This window comes from Acipenser ruthenus, chromosome 7 (genome assembly GCF_902713425.1).
Source record: "Acipenser ruthenus chromosome 7, fAciRut3.2 maternal haplotype, whole genome shotgun sequence".
Lineage (NCBI taxonomy): Eukaryota > Metazoa > Chordata > Actinopteri > Acipenseriformes > Acipenseridae > Acipenser > Acipenser ruthenus.
Window position 1 is genome coordinate 59,516,382 of NC_081195.1, and position 18,562 is coordinate 59,534,943.

Below are 18,562 nucleotides of genomic sequence, written 5' to 3' on the forward strand. Positions count from 1 at the left end.
TCTTACATGGTAGAAATAAGAGCAGGGCTAAGCATTTAACAGTGTCATGGTTGAAACTGACCACAGTATTTTTATATGCTTTAAATTACACTACACCTTACTTCATCAACTTCTAAAGTGGCCTCACTATTTATGCCTTGCGGCTACATGCAGTCTATGGCAACTGTAGTTTACGAATGGAAAGGCTCTATGGAAAGGCTCTAAATGCCAGATTTCAATTAATACTGTGCCTGTGAATCTCTACTGTGGCTGTGAATCTCTGACTTCTTAAGAAATAAAATTATATTCAACTATGGTAAGATTTTTGGTTTCACGACCATATTTATCATCAGTATATGTAATAGTATTATTCCATTAAGCCTTAAATGCCTAGAGTTTGTACGATTGAAGCTTTGTACAGTTATACAGTATGGCTTGTAGTTAAGAATATGTATCTCCAAATTATTAAATGAATAATAATAATAATAATAATAATAATAATAATAATAATAATAATAATAACTCATGTATATAGATAACAGTAGACAATACTGGTAATTATATTACACAGGTTATGTCAGAAAAATGAGCTATTATCTCAAAACAAAAAGTATGAACCACTTACAAATTGTTATGAATACAAATGCATTAAACTGACCATTTAAAATTGTATCTATTGGATATAATGAAGCTACGCCATCTATCTATGAAAACAAATACACGGAGAAATCCACACTGCAATTCCACTGGTATTGTAAGTGTTAGGTACCACAGTGTCTTATCAATTTCTACGTGAAAAAACACCAGTAGGTTCAAAATGCGCTTCTCTTTCATCAATGTACATTCTAAATCGAAACTGGATACACTGTTGTGACGTTGTACTTCTCTAAGAAAAACTTCGACGCGTTTACAACATTTCCCTTCAAAATATATTTCTAACTTTCACTTTCTCATTCTAGGTACATTTTACATATTTCAAATTAGCTAGTCTACATCTGGCAACATCTGTCCGCTGATAATCACTCCAACTATAAACAGTGTAAGTGAAGTTTACAAAGTTTACAAATAATAGGAATGATTTGACACTGTACCGAACGTAAGTAAAACATACATTAAAAATAACACAAATACAGGAGTATTTTCGAAACAGAACATTATCAAAAAATACGATTCGTCCTGAATCACCTTACAATATGTGTAGTTGCTCAGCATGACCACAAACGGTTACTAGTCAGTTTTATTCTGCCATACCACTTCTGGACTTGTCTTTCCCCCTGAATTACACACGCTCCAATGTGCTACTAGTGCCTCGCAATACTGTACTTAGTTTGTGACTGTAAAAAATAAAGAAACAAATAAATCAGAAGATGAATCGGCTTTAAAGTAAATAGCATTAAGGCTTGTTGTGTTTACAGGTGACATTGTTATACAACAGGTAACACCACGCTACTTTCTTCACGCTATTAATCCTATCTATGGAATTACCTATACCCGACCACTTAGGTACCTCCTTCCAGAAAGCGAGACGAGCAATATTTCATAAATCCTGGTGATGAATATAAAAAGACAGAGCGACTGGCAATTCAGCCATTTACTACTACATTAGACTTATAAAGCCATCTGAAGTTTGCCAGGTTTATTTTCTATTTTTGTATTTTTATTAAGACATTTAGCTCGCACTCCACATGTGTATATATATATATATATATATATATATATATATATATATATATATATATATATATATATATATATATATATATATATATGAGTAAAACTGAAAATGCACAACCTTCAAACTGTTGCGTTGTTGGACCTGACATTCACTCGAATCAACTGCAAAGAAGGAACAAGTGAAGTTTGCTGGCAGCGTAGTGAGAAAAGTGAAAGTGAGAAAAGGGAGAAACAGAGTAAACTTACCAAAATGCAGACTGTTTCCTTTAGGATGAAAATAAAAAAAAAAACAGCCACCAGATAATAAGTTGTTGCAGTCTTTGAAATGGGTTCACACGTGAGAGCGTAGGTTAATCATAAAATAGAAAATGAACAACAAGCCGAAGAATAAATAACAACTGAGATATTCCTCCGCTGGCGCTGGGCTCGGAGATGCACGCGTTGTCTCGCGCTCTCTTCTTCAGTCACAGCTGCTGTTATTATTAATGAAAAAGAAAAGAAAGCTATACACTAACTCCTGTTAGATTGCTCTCACATGACTCGCAGTAGTAGCTGCAGCATGTTTTTGCATTAGAATTCAATGTATCAAAATGTATTCAACTAGGTGTTTGGGACTAGCTTATTAGAATGCAGCCCCAGGGGAGGTACTCTCGCGGAGTTGGATGTTGTTATTTTTTGAAGTACCTCGACCCAAGGTGACGTCACGTCCACCTGCTATGTAAACAAAAAAGTATTTGGAAATTGTTTGGTTGTCGTTTGTAGCTGTTTTTTATTTTTTCCTCTTAGTTAAGATAGCCTTTTTTTTCACAAGGGGGTCGCTGGTTGCCAGATGCCGGTTGTAGGCTTCGGAGCAGTTCTTTGTGTTCCAGATAAGTTGACCAACTGTAAAGAAAAGCAGTGGCAGAAATATACTGGTGTGATTAGAAGCAATGTACAGCATTCAATTTCATGCTTCATAGGAACGAGGCGGTCATTGTAAATGTGGAGGTCTGGAGTGAGTACACTTGTCAATCCCTTTATAATTCTACTGTAATCATTTGAATGGCTATGCCTAACAAGATAAACTGACCACCACTTTCTGCAAGGTAAATAAAGTGACAGAGGTTTGGGAAATGCATAAACACAAATAACAAACAAACAAACAAAACATAAAAAAAAAAACTTGTGACTGGACTTACTTTTACATACATTAGGCTTGCATTTAAAAAATAGGTTTAGCATATACAGAGTGATTTTAGAGTGCTAAAGCTCTAACAACATTAAATGTAAAGCCCTTAGTACTTGCCGTGATCCACAGTGTGGATTTCTTTTTCCTGCATAATATTTTAAAGCACTAAGATTTTGATGAAACGTATTGGTAATTTACGGTACATTTAGTATTACAATGAGAGTTTCAACGACATTTTTTTAGCAAACACTAGTGCTCCTGCTGTTACCGATACAAATATATTTACAGTGTTTCAATGTTATATAGGCTACATAGGAACATCATAGTGTTACTGTTAGTGGACAGCAAAATTGGCTACTTAGAAAAATGAAAATAAAACATATAAAACATAGTTGTGTTTCTTGTAACAATGTCCAGTAATACTTAGAACTCAACTGGGAAACACGTGTTTATTGTATTGGGAGTACAGAAGTTAAATGTATTTTTCAGATAATAAGGATTCACCTTTTAAAAAAAAAAAGTTTGATAGCCTATTGATCAGTGCATGTAATCTCGTCCGCATTTTGCGTGTTTGATTAAATCCAGTGTATTAAATATATAACGATGAATACACCCATGACTTTAAAAGTATGCGTCAGATTAACTATGAACATTTCAAGTGTCAAATATGTGAGGCGGGAGTGCAGCGAGAAAGTGGTCCACAAAGAAACTGTGTGCTTCTCCAACTCTCAGCCAATACAGTCTGGACGGGTTCGTAAGGTGAAAGTTCAGTGCGAGGACACACTTTTATTGACTGCTGAAGTGACACTTGTTTGTTTGGTTGACCGTTACTGCCATGGGATGATGGAGAAAAAAAAAGGTATAGGTTGTTTGAATTATTAAATATTTTTAAAAAGAAAGGACGTCAGCAAAGTCAACAGATGTATGTATATTTATTTTAAGGATTTCTATATAGGCTACGTAGTTGGAAATTAAGTTGGCTACATTCAATGAATGCGGTACATACTCTTGGTTAAACAAATACAAAGTTCATGTTTTAATATTGATGTTGACTAAGGTTTTAGGTTTGTCTTCTCTTTTGTGTAACTAACAACATCTATAGAAATGCTTATACAAAAATGTCAGTTTGTACGAGTAGATGTTATAGACAATACAATATCTGGTAAAACCTTGTTTATTTTTTAAATTCGTTAAACAATAAAGTAAACTTTGTACAACGAAGTACAACGAATACTTTTTTTTTGTATTTATATAATATATGTACATTTCTTCAGTCAAATACCAATAGGCTATACAACACTTGTTGTAATCTATACAACACAATTTATTGAAAGGAAGGATATGGCACCTTGTTAAAATTGTTCATGTCAATTGACATATTCAGTAACCCAGAATAATTCAACAACGTTGATAGTTATTTTGAATGCTGATTTCAATTGTAACATTTTGAAACATGGTCAATAGTAAAATATATTTAGTCACATTTTTTATATATCTGTTTACAAATAGCCTACGTCAATTACTTCAAAACTTAACATTGTCTTCCCATCACATTTAGAGAATATATTTTAGAAAAAAAATGTTGCTATTGAAACTTTGCCCAAATTAAGAGAAACAGTGGATTTACACTGCCATCATGTGGCTAGTGTAAAATATATATATATATTTTTTAAAGAAAATATATATTTATAGAACTTGACTTTCATCTGCCAATAAATCGGAACACAGCACACGATTTTATGGTTCATATTCATTTTTTTTTTGGTTCCTTAGGTCAGGTTTTATCTGGAACCTTTGCCATTATTAGGCTATAGAAAATCTTTTATTGACCCTTTGGTTTAGTATTGGTCTGTGATATGGAACCTCCTGCTGTCTGTTACATAACCTGTAGGTACTTGAAATGTAACAAATGCAACTTTTAATGAACTGAATAATGATAGTTTAGGCTAATGAATGTTGTAGCCTAACTAGTATATATATATATATATATATATATATATATATATATATATATATATATATATATATATATATGTCAGAATCGAGGAATAATATAAATACTGTAGCGTTTCGTAGGAGGCAGAAAACAGAGGGACGCTGGTTCCTTTTTCAAATCATTTCGCTTTATTTATTTCTCTGGACACTCACTCAGCTCAGACCAGAGACCACAGCTCTGTCAGCAAGACAGGATTCACACACAGGAACACAGCAACCATGGCAACCAGCACAACATCAACCGCATCTGAACGGCGCTGCAGCGCTTTCTTATAGGCTTAGCCCGCCCCCTCATGCAAATAGATTACCAGGCTTTGGAAAGATCCCATTGGCCCTCAGCCACACACCAGGACCAATGGGCACAGACAGACAAACAACAACCAATGAGGATGCACAGATAACAACCAATGAGAACAGACCAGGGCAGACAATGGCAGTGGCAAGGCTGACCTCAGCGTGGGGCACTCCGGTGGGCAGATAGCCAGCAGCGCTGGGCAGTCAGGCCGTGACGATGGTGGAGCTTGCTGGGGTTCAGGGGGTTTGGTACTGGCGGCCATTGCTACTCCCGCTCACTGGTGCCCTGCTGTTGGTTTGCGCCCTTTGCAGGAGCCCTTGAAAGGACTGGCGCTTGTAGTGGCGGCTCCTCTCTCTCTGGCAGTCGGGCGGACCAAACGCTCCAGTAGCCTTCGCAGCCGCCCTTCCCCCATATAGCTGGCAGGGGTGCAGGTTATTTCAGTGGCAGCAGCACCTCCCTCTCCGGCCACTTGTGTAGGCAGCACCTCCCTCTCCAACACTGGAGACAGCAGCAGCTGCCTTACCTCTGGGAACTGTATTGTTTTACCTTTTCTCCACAGACACTTCCCTTGTCACCCTATCATGGTATCCATGCGTATATTACATGTATTTGTTGGGAAAGGAAGTATAGCCTACTTTTTTGCCAGGATACATTGTAGTATTTAAATTTAAATTTCAGCTTGTATTTTGTTGTGGAAGACAGCAAAGGAAAGAAGGTACAACTAAGTGTGCAAGTATTGTCGCATTACTACTAAGGCATTTTGGAAAGTAACCAAAAACAATAATTTCATACAGCATATAAAAAGCAAAAGCCTTAATAAAACTCGAAAATAGCTAAAAAATAAGCACTGAAAAATGAAATCAATAAAAAAAGAAAAACAGAAGCCCTAAATAATAGTAGCCTACATAAATAAATAAATAAATAGATCTTGGTAAAGCAAATATTGATTTATGTAAGCTTCTCAAATATCTGTCCACGCAGTCATAAAAAGCTGACATTGAAATAATATTTTACATTCAAAAGTAAAGAAAAAAAAACAGTTATGTGGCATATGAGAAGAATATAACATAGCTTGCTCAGCATAATGTATTTAAGGTCTGATTGCATCTGTCTACTGGATATAGCTTTCCAACAAACTTTTTATTAGGTTCACATATGTCCAGATTAACAGGACACATGCTCTGTGTAATATTTAAAAGTTGTACATTTTTCATTAGACCCATTTGTTGTGTAACATATGTATTGCGGGATAAAAAATCCAAATTTTACAAGTTAAAAACACATATTTGGATGTTTGGTGCCACCTTCTGGAATAATTGAACATTTGTTTGTACATGCAAATGTAAGCACTTTTGGAGAGGAATATTAAAAAGATATATCACCTTCCCTTCCAATTAAATTCTTGATACTATTGAACAATAGACATTATAATAGCCTTGCAAAAAAATATCACCTATTTATCCAAGAGCAAACAAAACACTTTTTTTGTTTTGTACCTTCCATTCAATCCAGTCCTTAGAAAACACCCTAATGTAACTGGTGCCTTTGTCATAGCTATCAGATTTAACTTTTTTTAATAATATATTTTTTCAAGATTTCTCCCTGTGTCTCTCTATATTAAGAAGTAACTGTATTAACTTCAAGATGCATCCTTCAGTTTACAATGCTGTCGTCTCCCACAAAATAAAGATGTAGGACACACTAGTCAAAATATTAAATACTTTACAGTAGATAAGAGACCCATCTTGGAGGACAACACAAAAGCACAATAACCATCAGTGATATCTCCCCCCTCTGCTCAGGACAGGCAGTCCAAATCTAGCAAAATTGCTTGTGTAAGAAAACCCTAACATGTAAGGAAATTACATTTATTCTACTGTGTATATAATTTTAAAAGCATGTTTATTAAATTTATCTACACACCAAATTGATCTATTAAACCAATATACATTTTCTGTATATTACTGAAACATTGTAAGCCTTTGTTTGTCATAAAATGCACTGACTCTGGATTTCAGTTGAGAACTCCTAGAAGTTGTATACTCTGAAATTCTAATATATGCCCCAGTTAAAAGTACACACATAATAGTCTGAAACTATGAGAGCTGTTTAGTCCTCTTCTCAGTGTTTCTCCTCTTCACCAATAGATGGCGCCGCAACTAGTAAAATTAGGTCACTTATAACCTGAACTACCATCTGCACAGAGATGCACAACTTGAAAACAGGGATAAATTAATCTCGATTGAAAAAGATACATTTTCACAATGTTTTTTATTCTGCTGAAGTAGAGGAGAGTGCCGCTAGCAGCATGATACCAATACAACTCTGCATGTACAGAGCTGAAATATCCCAGCAATAAAGATTTACAGTGGGTGTTCCAAGGTACAGTATGTACAGATGCCTGTATAACACTTTACTGTGTAAGTACCAGAGAAGGTCTGTGTTTATGCAGAAAGCAAACACAAGCAGACGAAAGAGGGCCTCAGGTCTGTCACTTTCTACAGTTAATGCTGATGATGGGAAGTGAAGTGGCACCAGTCGGGACTGGAAGCTGTGCAGGCCTATGAAAGAGATGGCACTCAATCTGTCTGCCATTGGGCATTCCCTGAAGGTGATCGGGTGGTATTAGGACAGCAGGCACAACTCAGGAACTGCAGGATGATAATCTATTATTGTTAAGGGAAGCATAACGGCATTCTGTTCTGTGATTCTATAACCATGATGTTCCAGTATTTCATGTGTTTGAAAGAGAGCTATAGTCAGCCATCTTGCTGTTTTTATGTTAAGTAAGTTGTCAAGCTAGAGTCCGTTGTCAAATACATTGCAAAATATATTCCAGCCTATCCTGTCTTTATCAGTCACATTAATAATTTGAGCGGCTCATATATATATGAAGCATTATCCGCACAAACTAACCAATCATTTCCTGAGCGAACCACACTGACTGCTTGTTCACCATAAAAAAAAACTTTAAAAAAATTTATATCAAAAATGAAAATAAATTAAACAGGTGTTCACTGGTGTAGACTTCGATTACACGATAAATTGCAAAAATTGGAATAAATTTCATCCTTGAAAAAACAGGGTGAATATTGTGGTTTACAGTGCCTATAGAAAGTCTACACCCCCTTTCAAAATGTTCACCTTTTGTTGCCTTATAGCCTGGAATTAAAATGCATTAAAATAGTTGTTTTTTTTTTTATCTACACATCCTACCCCACAATTTCCAAGTGAAAAAAATATTCTAGAAATTTGTAGAAAATTAATTAAAAATAAAAACTGAAATAGCTTGATTGGATAAGTAGTCCATCCCCCTTGTAATAGCAATCCTAAATTAGCCCAGGTGTAACCAATCGTCTTCAAGTTAAGTGGCCTCCACCTGTGTTAAATTGTAGTGATTCACATGATTTCAGGATAAATTCAGCAGTTCCTGTAGGTTCCCTCTGCTGGGTAGTGCATTTCAAAGCAAAGACTCGACCATGAGCATCAAGGAGCTTTCAAAAGAACTCTGGGACAAAGTTGTTGAAAGGCACAGATCAGGGGATGGGTATGAAAAAATATCAAAGGCCTTGAATATTCCTTGGAGCACGGTCAAGACGATTATTAAGAAGTGCAAGGTGTATGGCACCACCAAGGCCCTGTCTAGATCATGCCGTCCCTACAAACTGGATGGCCGAGCAGGAAGGAGACTGATCAGAGAGGCTACCAAGAGGCCAATGGCAACTTTGCAAGAGCTACAGACTTTTATGGCCAAGACTGGTCAAAGTGTGCATGTGACAACAATATCCCAAGCACTCCACAAATCTGGCCTGTATTTTACTCAAGAAAGATTCCCGTTTGAAGTATGCAAAAAACACTCCGGAGATTCTGTAGCCATGTGGCAAAAAGTTCTGTGGTCTGACGAAACTAAAATGGAACTTTTTGGCCTATTTTTAAAGCGGTATGTTTGGCACAAACCGAACACAGCGCATCACCCAAAGAACACCATCCCTACTGTGAAGCATGGTGGTGGCAGCATCATGTTATGGGGATGTTTCTCATCGGCAGGGACTGGGGCACTTGTCAGTATAGAAGGGAAAATGAATGGAACAAAGTACAGTGAAGTCCTTGAGGAAAACCTGCTGCCCTCTGCAAGAAAGCTGAAACTCGGACGGAAGTTCACCTTTCAGCATGACAACGACCCAAAGCACACAGCCAAATCTACACTGGAGTGGCTAAGGAACAAAAAGGTAAATGTCCTTGAGTGGCCCAGTCAGAGCCCTGACCTAAATCCAATCGAAAATGTGTGGCATGACTTGAAGATTGCTGTCCATCAATGCTCCCCAAGGAACTTGACAGAGCTTTAACAGTTTTGTAAAGAAGAATGGTCAAATATTGCCAAATCTAGGTGTGGAAAGTTGGTAGAGACCTATCCCAACAGACTCACAGCTGTAATTGCTGCCAAAGGTGCTTCCACCAAGTATTAACTCAGGGGGGTGGAGACTTATCCAATTATGATCTTTCAGTTTTGTATTTTTAATAATCTTTTTCTTAATAAAAAACTTTTTTCCTCTTAACAGTGTGGAGTATGGTGTGGAAATAAGTGGAAAAAATCCTCATTTAAATGCATGAAACTCTGAGGCACTGACACAACAAAATATGAAAAAAGTTCAAGGGGGTGTAGACTTTCTATAGGCACTGTATATGTTGTCTGAAGAGGAACAGGATACACATGTGGAATCCTGTAGTGCTACAAGAAGCTGCAGCTCGGTTTGTATGTATACTTTCCTTCAGTGATTTCAAAAATGCATTCCTTCCAGGACTGACTTTCATAGCAGTGTTTATGTGCAGCATCATTATAGTTCAATCTCCACATAGGTACAGTAATGTATGAAAATGTACTATTGAGGAATGCTTGCGGTACAGGACATTGAGGACAAGTTTCAACTGGATTGAAGCAGTTCACATGACAAGGACCCTCAAGCTCTTTTTGACACCTCCTCTTCTTTGCTTTTCTATGTTGCCTGAAGTCACCATGGAGAAAATCGTTAAGGTTTGCAGGGTGGATACCCCAATAATTTCCTTTTCCATCTTCACATCTGCCTACTTTGATAAAGCAGTCATTCAGGGATAAGTTATGTCGTACACTGTTCCTCCATCCTTGAGCATGGTTCCTGTAATAGGGATAACGATTTTCAATGTCTTTATAAATGGATGTTAAGTTAACCTTTTTCATGGTGGATGAAATAATCGCCTTTGCAATTAGTACAATATATGAAAGAGATGGTTTTATAAGAACATCCATATTGTTTTGTTTGATTCAGTTTGGATGTTAACAGAATGCTCTTCATTTTCACCAATGTTTGTAGGTCCTCTGTTTTCAGTAGTAGTTTCTCTGTTCATTGTACCTTCTTTTTTTTTTTTTTTTTTTTTTTAATTTAGTTGTCGCCAATTTTTTTACCCCGGTTTTCTCCCCAATTTAGTATGCCCAATTATTATCTGTATCCTCGGTTCACCGCTCGCAACCCCCCCGCCGACTCAGGAAACGGCGGCTGGAACACGCCTCCTCCGAAACGTGCTCCTGCCAAGCCGTCATTTTTCGCACTGCAGATCTACAGCAATGCCACCAGACCTATAGTGCCGGAGGACAACACAGATCTGGCGGCTCCACTGCAGAACCACAGGCGCCCTATCGGCCACAGGGGTCGCTGATGCGCGGTGAGCTGTGGATTCCCCTGCCGACCTAAGCCCTCCCTACCCGGGCAGCGCTCAGCCAATTGTGCGCCGCCCCCTAGGAACTCCTGGTCACGGTCGGCTGTGACATAGCCTGGATTCGAACCTGTGATCTCCAGGCTATAGGGCACATCCTGCACTCTGCGCGGAGTGCCTTTATTGGATGCGCCACTCGGGAGCCCTTTTGTACCTTCTTTTTAAGTTTCAGTTTCTTCAAAGTAAAACTCAGCCCCCAAAACAAGTCGTGGATCTTCAGGATCATTTTGAGAGTCTTGCTGAGTTTTCTGCTGCTTACTTTTATAGCCTGCTGTGTCAATACCTGCAGCAATCCAAACTGGTCTGCCTATACTGACAGAGGTCATGGTACAAAATACAAGTATAGAATGGATATATTATATAGTCAAATCACAAGACAAACACTTTTGATGATGCAATGTTTTTCTTTACAAAAAGCTTTTCAAAACACTCCTCAGTGTTCTCCTTTGAATTGTCATGATTAATGAAGAAATGATTGTGGTTAGATAACGCTGGGAAGAGATATGACAATAATACTGATACAGAGAGCAAATTGAAGTCATCTCTATAGTCTGCTATACCTTCTTTCACGTCATACTATTATTATTATTATTTATTTCTTAGCAGACGCCCTTATCCAGGGCGACTTACAATCGCAAGCAAATACAAATACATTCAAGTGTTACAATATAAGTCATACAATAAGAACAAGAAATACAATAATTCTCAAGTGTGACAAACCACAATTCAATAATACAGCAGATAATAGTGAAAGTTACATCAGGATATGATTAAATAGTGATAGTTACATCAGGATATGATTAAGTACAAAATACTACAGATTAAACACTTGGGAGATTACAATATTCTGAGGTACAGGATTAAATGCAGTAAAATAGGGGGCAGATAAGAGCAAAATAAAGCATATTTAAATGAAGGGTGATAGTGTCCCAGGATACAACAGAGGAGTTCTACAGGTGCTGTTTGAAGAGGTGAGTCTTAAGGAGGCGCCGGAATGTGGTCAGGGACTGGGCAGTCCTGACATCTGTAGGAAGGTCGTTCCACCACTGCGGAGCAAGGGTGGAGAAGGAGCGGGCTCGGGAGGCAGGGGAGCGTAGCGGAGGTAGAGCCAGTCTTCTAGTGCAGGCGGAGCGGAGAGGTCGAGTGGGGGTGTAGGGAGAGATGAGGGTCTGGAGGTAGCTGGGTGCAGTCTGATCAACTATATATTTGCACAGTACACTAAAAATCTTTGTTTCAAATACATGTTCTCCCAAATACTATAAGAACCTTTTACATAGATTTATCAAGCCTTTTGCTGACTCATTATACATGTAACATATGTGAAACAATGATAAAGGTGTTAAATAAAATTAACTTTTAAAACAACACAAAATTATCAAATCTTTGATACTGAGAACAAAAAATCAATGCAGTGGACAATGAAAGTTAAAAAGTATCTTTAAACTAGAAGACTTAAAGCCCTAAGAGAGCAGACAGACATAGTTCACAGGCTTTTAGTACTATTTATAGGTCTGGATCTCTTTACAATGTCAACTGTAAACTAAATCCGTGTTTTAAAGCATGTGTCTCAAATATCAGCTGCCAGAAGCGACACGGCTCTCCTTCAGTTTATTACAGGCAGCCCAATGGAGTCCACTGGAGAACCAAGACGATTTGGTGCCCCTAACTTCTTGGAAGTTACTGCAAGTAACTCCTGTGATGAAGATGAAGATGAAAGTAAAATTAAGCCAAAGTCTTCACCCATTCCAAGAAGAAGGAGTTCTTCATCTTCAGACGATTCAGAGGCAGAAGGCCCTCCTGTAATTACAAGAAAAGTTTCCTTTGCGGATGCTTTTGGTCTGAATCTTGTCCGTGTTAAAGAGTTTGATAGCTGGGATGTACCAACTACATCATTCACTGATACATTTGAGGATGAAGTCCCCAGCAGTGAGGAATATTTTCTTTCCTCTGTTTTTGTTGTGCCCTCCTCTCACGATGAGCTCATGCAAAAACTTTATGAACAAAAAGTAGAACTGGAATCCTTTGAGTTTGTTCCTGGAGGTCTGACAGCAATGAAGGGAATTATCCGGGTTTTTAATGTGTGTTTTGAAAAGTTGGTTTATGTTCGCATGACTTTAGATGCCTGGAACAGTTACTATGACTTGATGGCACAGTATGTGCCTGGCTCCAGTGATGGGGAGACTGACCAGTTTTCTTTTAAGATTTCTTTAGTGCCTCCATATCAAAAAGATGGAGGCAAAGTGGAGTTTTGCATACGTTATGAAACTTCAGTTGGTACATTCTGGGCAAACAACAATGGATTAAATTATGTGCTTTTCTGTCACAAAAAAGAAATCCCAGAGGTAACAAAGAAAACACAAGAGGAAAACACTGATAAAAATATAAAAAGCTGTTTAAAGACCATTAACAGGTGAGGATTCATTCAAAATTAAAAACCTAAAAGCCACGTATCTGTTTTTTGCAGTGGCAATTATGTTTTAGGTAGCAATCATTTTTGATTATATATTAAGACCCTGCTCTACAGACCTAAGGGCCATTAAAGCTGTTTGCATTTGTGTATAAACAAAAAAAATATCCTTTGAAATTGTCTTCCTATACTTCTGTGAGGAGCCCTTACATTTTTTAAATTTGGTTTCATTTCTAGATTGCCTCAAGACATTAGTTATAACCAGTCTCATTTTCGTGGACAACCTGGACTTGTATTTAGTTATTGAAATGAAATATTTACTTTTTCTTTGACCACAATACTCTTAAAAATTGGCATGGGTTTTAAAGTGCCATTTTCTTTTTGGCAGCTTTCTACTTAATTGGAAAGTGCTTTATATTTATATGTATTTTATTGAGTGGGTTTATAACAATTTGCAATTATGTGGTGTTGTTTGGAATTTTTTAAAAAGCTGTATGTATTTACTTATGTACTTCAGTGAGTTTTAATATGTTGTTGCTTTAATTTTGTAGTAAAGGAAATGCCACAGTGCTTGATGACACACTGGTTCAACCAGGGACTCCAGGTAATTATTTATTCACAGGTAATATTATACAGACTGCGTCTCACGTTATAAGCAACTCTCTCATACAATCTTTATTTTTCAGACTTATCTAAAAATAAAACTGAAGTGGTTGTCAGTGAAGCAATCGAAAACTTATCTCCAAACCAAGAAGCACCCCATGGAGACACCACACAGCTTGATGGTGATTATAAGGAACAGTTACAACCTCAGGTACGTCAAATCTCATAAAATATTATATAGTACTTGTAACTTCCATTTAGGATCACTGCATATTGTTGATGACCATTGAAGTGTCAATTTAAAACTGCACATAAAAGACCTAAATATCAAATGGAGGTGCAAAACAGGTAAGATTTATGGGAATTATTTTATGAGCTATAATTTAAGATAATAAAATACTGACCAAATATATGAATGACGCTTCTCATAGCTAACAGGACCCTCTCATATTTATATTGTAGTTTATAACTGAATAGTGCAATACATTCAAATGTTTTAAGCTTTATGTTATCTATATTACAGCAATATGAGGTACATGATCCTAAACTTGCAGTCAAAGTGTTAGGCCTGACCAACATTTGTGACTCATTTTAATTTAACCTTTTCAGATGGATCAGAACCAAAACCCAACACCAATTAATCAAAGCAACATGGGAACCAATTCATCAGCTGCAGAAAAACATAACTACCATATACATGATCACTCATTTAAGAAAACCAAGGTGTACCAGATTCATAGTGAAGAACAGCCAGACATCAAGAAAGTGACAGAAGCTAGTGACCACAAAATAGGCATTCCACACATTTGGGAAAAAGGCTCCATTCCTTCTCCAACATGTGATGAGAACCAAACAAGTACCAGAGATAATAGAAACCCAGAATCTCTAGAAACATTTTCTCAAACTTTCAAAGTACAAAGTTGGCAATGTTCACAAGAAGCTGAATCAACGCCAGAAGATGTCTTGCCTTCAAAAGAAGATACAAAATATGTATACAGAGAAGATGCTCCTGTTGAACTTGAACAAGAAAAGAACATCCCACTAGGAGACAAGGTGTTTAGAAGAACCACTGAGCATGAGGTGTTGGAGATATTGTTCACAGCAGAGGAAGAGGAGGATGCAAATGTACTGAACGAGACATCTGAAATGGAGCTGCCACACTACCGTAAATTTAGTTTAGATCACACATCTGAAGAAGATTCATCTCTGGAAGCAAAAGATCAATTTAAAAGCAAATCAGATTTAAGTAAAGACAATATAACTTCCTATGAATATAATGTCAAAGTTGATATAGTTATGGGTGCTTCAAATGAGGAAGTTTGTAAAGACATAGGAACTGGTTTTCATGAAGTGAATAACAGGGATCAAAAGACTAGCAGTGCTACAAGCCAAGAAGTAATAAAGAAGGAGGTCAGGCTGGATAGTGAAAATACAAGCAATAGTTTCCTGGAAGATGGAAATCTATTGGGTTCGGATAATTTAGCAAGTTGCAGTAAACAGAAAGAAAATAAGACCATACAAGAAAATATTAAAGAAGAATGGTCATATGATATAAAGGTAAGTGAGAGTGGTCTAGACAAAAAGCACCTAATACCCAGAATTATGGATGTGGCTACTCATGGAGTTCAGGTGGATGAGCTATCAAATAAGCATGAATGTGAATCAATGTCTGCAAATAAGACACATGAAAAAGCAAGTACAGAACCTCCACAGGAAAAAGAAACAGTCTGCCAAGAAGATATAACCAAAGCATCTCAACAAGGATATACCCAGACACAACCGCTACAAGATATAATGCAGCAGGCAAACGCTAGAAAGGAGTCAATTTTAGATCTGTATAATGATGAGAACATTGCAGTAGACACTGAACCAGACACCAGTACAAGTAAATATGAAGCTGTGCAGTACATAACAAGCATTCAGGAAACACATACAGAGGGAGAAGTGAGGCCAACAAAAACATATGTTGAAAATGAGGCTTTCATTTTCAGTAAGCATAATGGAGGCACTCAAGAAGAATCTAATTCTTTTTATACAGCAATAAAACCTGAATCTTCGCTTTCAGGTCAGATAGTAAATGTGTCATCAGATGACACAAGTACTTGTATAGAAGAAGACATCTACACAGATCACCATTATTCATTACCTGGCAATAAAGGGGAATCCAATCAAATTGCAATAACAAATGAACCAAGTGAAGAAATGTCTGTCCAACAAGTCAACGAAAAGAATATTACTACAGAAACAGCAGACGTCAAAATGAGTAATACAGCGAAAAACACCACCAGCAACAGAAGGGGAAGACACAACACCATTACATCAGTTGTTAAGGAAAGACTGCATGAAGGCCACCAACAGAAATTACTTAGCCCAGTCATCTTAATTAGTGAGACTGTAGAAGAAGAGGATGAAACTGAAGTAGAAACTGAGGCCCTGAATGATCACAAGGAACTTTTAGAAGATACAGAGGAACCTTCAAGTGAAAGTTGGTCCACAGCTGAAAATGCAGAAATTATCGACTCAACTGGCCTGTCTTGGTGGAACAGTGAGACATTGATTTTACGCCACATTAGTAAGGAGGTGCTTTATTTCCTTCTGTTTGTCGCATTTCTGGTAACCGTGTATCATTATGATTTTGTTGCCTGTTTTGCTCTTTACATATTTTCCGTTTGCTGGCTGTATTGTCAGGGGGGCAAAAATAGTGAATCCTTTTCAAAGAAATGATGAAACACAAAAAGTATTGAGATACAGGGGTACAGATGTACCAAGGTCTTACATCCACGTGCAATTTGGACCAAGTTTTGGGAACTTTGAGTGCCTAAATAATTTGTTTGTTTGGAGGTTTCCTTTCACAAATGATTGTGCAAATTGCTTTTTGGATAAAAGACTTTGATAAATCTGAGCCAGAAGAGTCTTGCCTGGTCCAATGCCCTGCAAACAGAAGTATACACCAGTAATAAATTCAAAGGGGTGTGTCAGCATTCTTTTTTACAATGAATTAAAGTCATACATTTCAGATTGCTGTCTTTAATTAAAAAAAAATAGCTCAACCAGTAGACAGTAACTTTAATATATATATATATATATATATATATATATATATATATATATATATATATATATATATATATATATCTATATATATATATATATATATATATATATATATATATATATATATATATATATCTATATATATATATATGGGCAGCTGGCAAATGATCAATACTTTTTGAGGGTGTTTTTCATATTCAACATGCTGTACAAATTATATGGGTCATGCATAACTTTTTATTTGTAACAAGCACCATCACTTTATCACCCAGTTGGTTATGTGCACCACATATTTGAGCCATAGTGGAATATGTGCTGCTTAATTAAAACATGCATGCTTGTGATAGATATAATAACAGAGTATCTGTTTTATATTTCTACTTTTATATTGTAGCAAAACAGTAGCCTACCTTACAAGGATTTTTTTTTGCTTTGGATTACTGTTAGCTGAAGGGTAAAACAAAGTCTAGGGGCTTCACTATGTGGTGCATGTTACCAGCATGATGGTGAAGATAGTGTATGATGAATAAAAAGTAAAAATAGAAAATAAAGCTTATATACTGTTACAATTAAAAAACCTCCATATCTGTACAAACATAACTACACAATGTTTTTTGTTCATCATTTTATTTTCTATAGGTATGCAGAGCTAAGCAAGCTACAATGTTTGTATTTACTGTCTTTTATTTAAAATAACTGCATTGTGTCATTGAGTCATTGTAATGTGCAATATTCTAGTCAATTTGTAAAATGCATCCTTATAATGAAAAGGCAATGCTAATGTGACTGAATAATATTCATACATTGTCAGAAAGGTCTGTGATGAATAAATATTTAATGTTTTGTAAAACAGACAATTGAGGGATTTTGCCTAAATCATAGTCTAAAGGGCATTAAATTAAGCCAAAGTTTCAAATTGACCCACATGGTATTTGTTGTGCTGTTTGACATTAAAATGGTTAACTTTCTACATGAAAACACTTACAGAGCTGATATTAAAAACCATTTGGAACACATGATTTATGGATTATAGTGGTTGGGCACCAAGCCGACCATTGATGTCTATTTTGAAAAATGTTTACACCTATTTCACTGATATATCATCGACCCAGTTGAGAATCCCTAACACCTTATCCACACTACCTAACAAATGCACATGCAGTCATGAAATTGGTAAATAATAAACAGGTACAGTAACAGGATAGTAACTAATAACCACTATAATAAAACACAGGTTAACATGTTGCCCAGATAGTTAGTAACAGTTATTAAACATTAAAAGTGTCCATTAAGTTAAAAAATTGCCAAAAAAATTATATTGTGTGCCACAATTTATTAAAATTGGTGTAACTAACTGAATTTCATATTATAAATTTAAGCAATCATAGACATTCAAGTAAAGGTTGCATAATGGCCTACTTACTGCTAAGAGTTTATTACAAGCACCATGGCAACCCCAATGCAATCATTACTGTACATTCTTATCTGTGAAATGATAGCTTTGTTAAGCTTTCTTGACATATTTACATACATTTCATACAAACAATATGGTTAATGTTAACTTTTCTCATATATTAATACTTGGTTTTGCTCTCCTTCTGTAAGGTTGCAGTGTTTTTTTTTTTTTTTACATCACAAA

General features: G+C 36.5%; 2 protein-coding genes across 7 annotated transcripts in view; one reads left to right on the forward strand and one right to left on the reverse strand.

Annotated features, from left to right (window-relative positions):
- LOC117415762 (forkhead box protein P2) overlaps positions 1-2,608 on the reverse strand; it is a 157,295-nt gene extending 154,687 nt beyond the window's left edge. For 2 of the 6 annotated variants that reach the window (XM_034026549.3, XM_034026545.3), the window contains exon 1: positions 1,900-2,607. The gene's annotated coding sequence lies outside the window, so the exon portion shown is untranslated. Of the gene's footprint in view, positions 1-1,899 lie in introns of all 6 variants that reach the window. The other 4 variants (XM_034026551.3, XM_034026550.3, XM_034026547.3 and 1 more) reach the window with 3 other exon arrangements.
- Positions 2,609-12,313: 9,705 nt separating this feature from the next.
- On the forward strand, positions 12,314-16,951 carry LOC117415374 (protein phosphatase 1 regulatory subunit 3A-like). The gene is made up of 4 exons (XM_034025635.3): positions 12,314-13,269; positions 13,818-13,870; positions 13,953-14,080; positions 14,479-16,951. Exons 1-4 carry the CDS (start codon positions 12,485-12,487, stop codon positions 16,591-16,593), a joined length of 3,081 nt encoding a protein of 1,026 aa, XP_033881526.2. The 5' UTR covers positions 12,314-12,484; the 3' UTR covers positions 16,594-16,951.
- The last annotated feature ends 1,611 nt before the right edge of the window (positions 16,952-18,562 follow it).

Coding starts and splice junctions, on each gene's coding strand:
- LOC117415374 (XM_034025635.3), top strand. CDS start 12,485: ATGGAGTCCACTGGAGAACCAAGACGATTTGGTGCCCCTAACTTCTTG. Junction 13,270..13,817: donor TGTTTAAAGACCATTAACAG/GTGAGGATTCAT, acceptor TTAATTTTGTAG/TAAAGGAAATGCCACAGTGC. Junction 14,081..14,478: donor AGGAACAGTTACAACCTCAG/GTACGTCAAATC, acceptor TAACCTTTTCAG/ATGGATCAGAACCAAAACCC.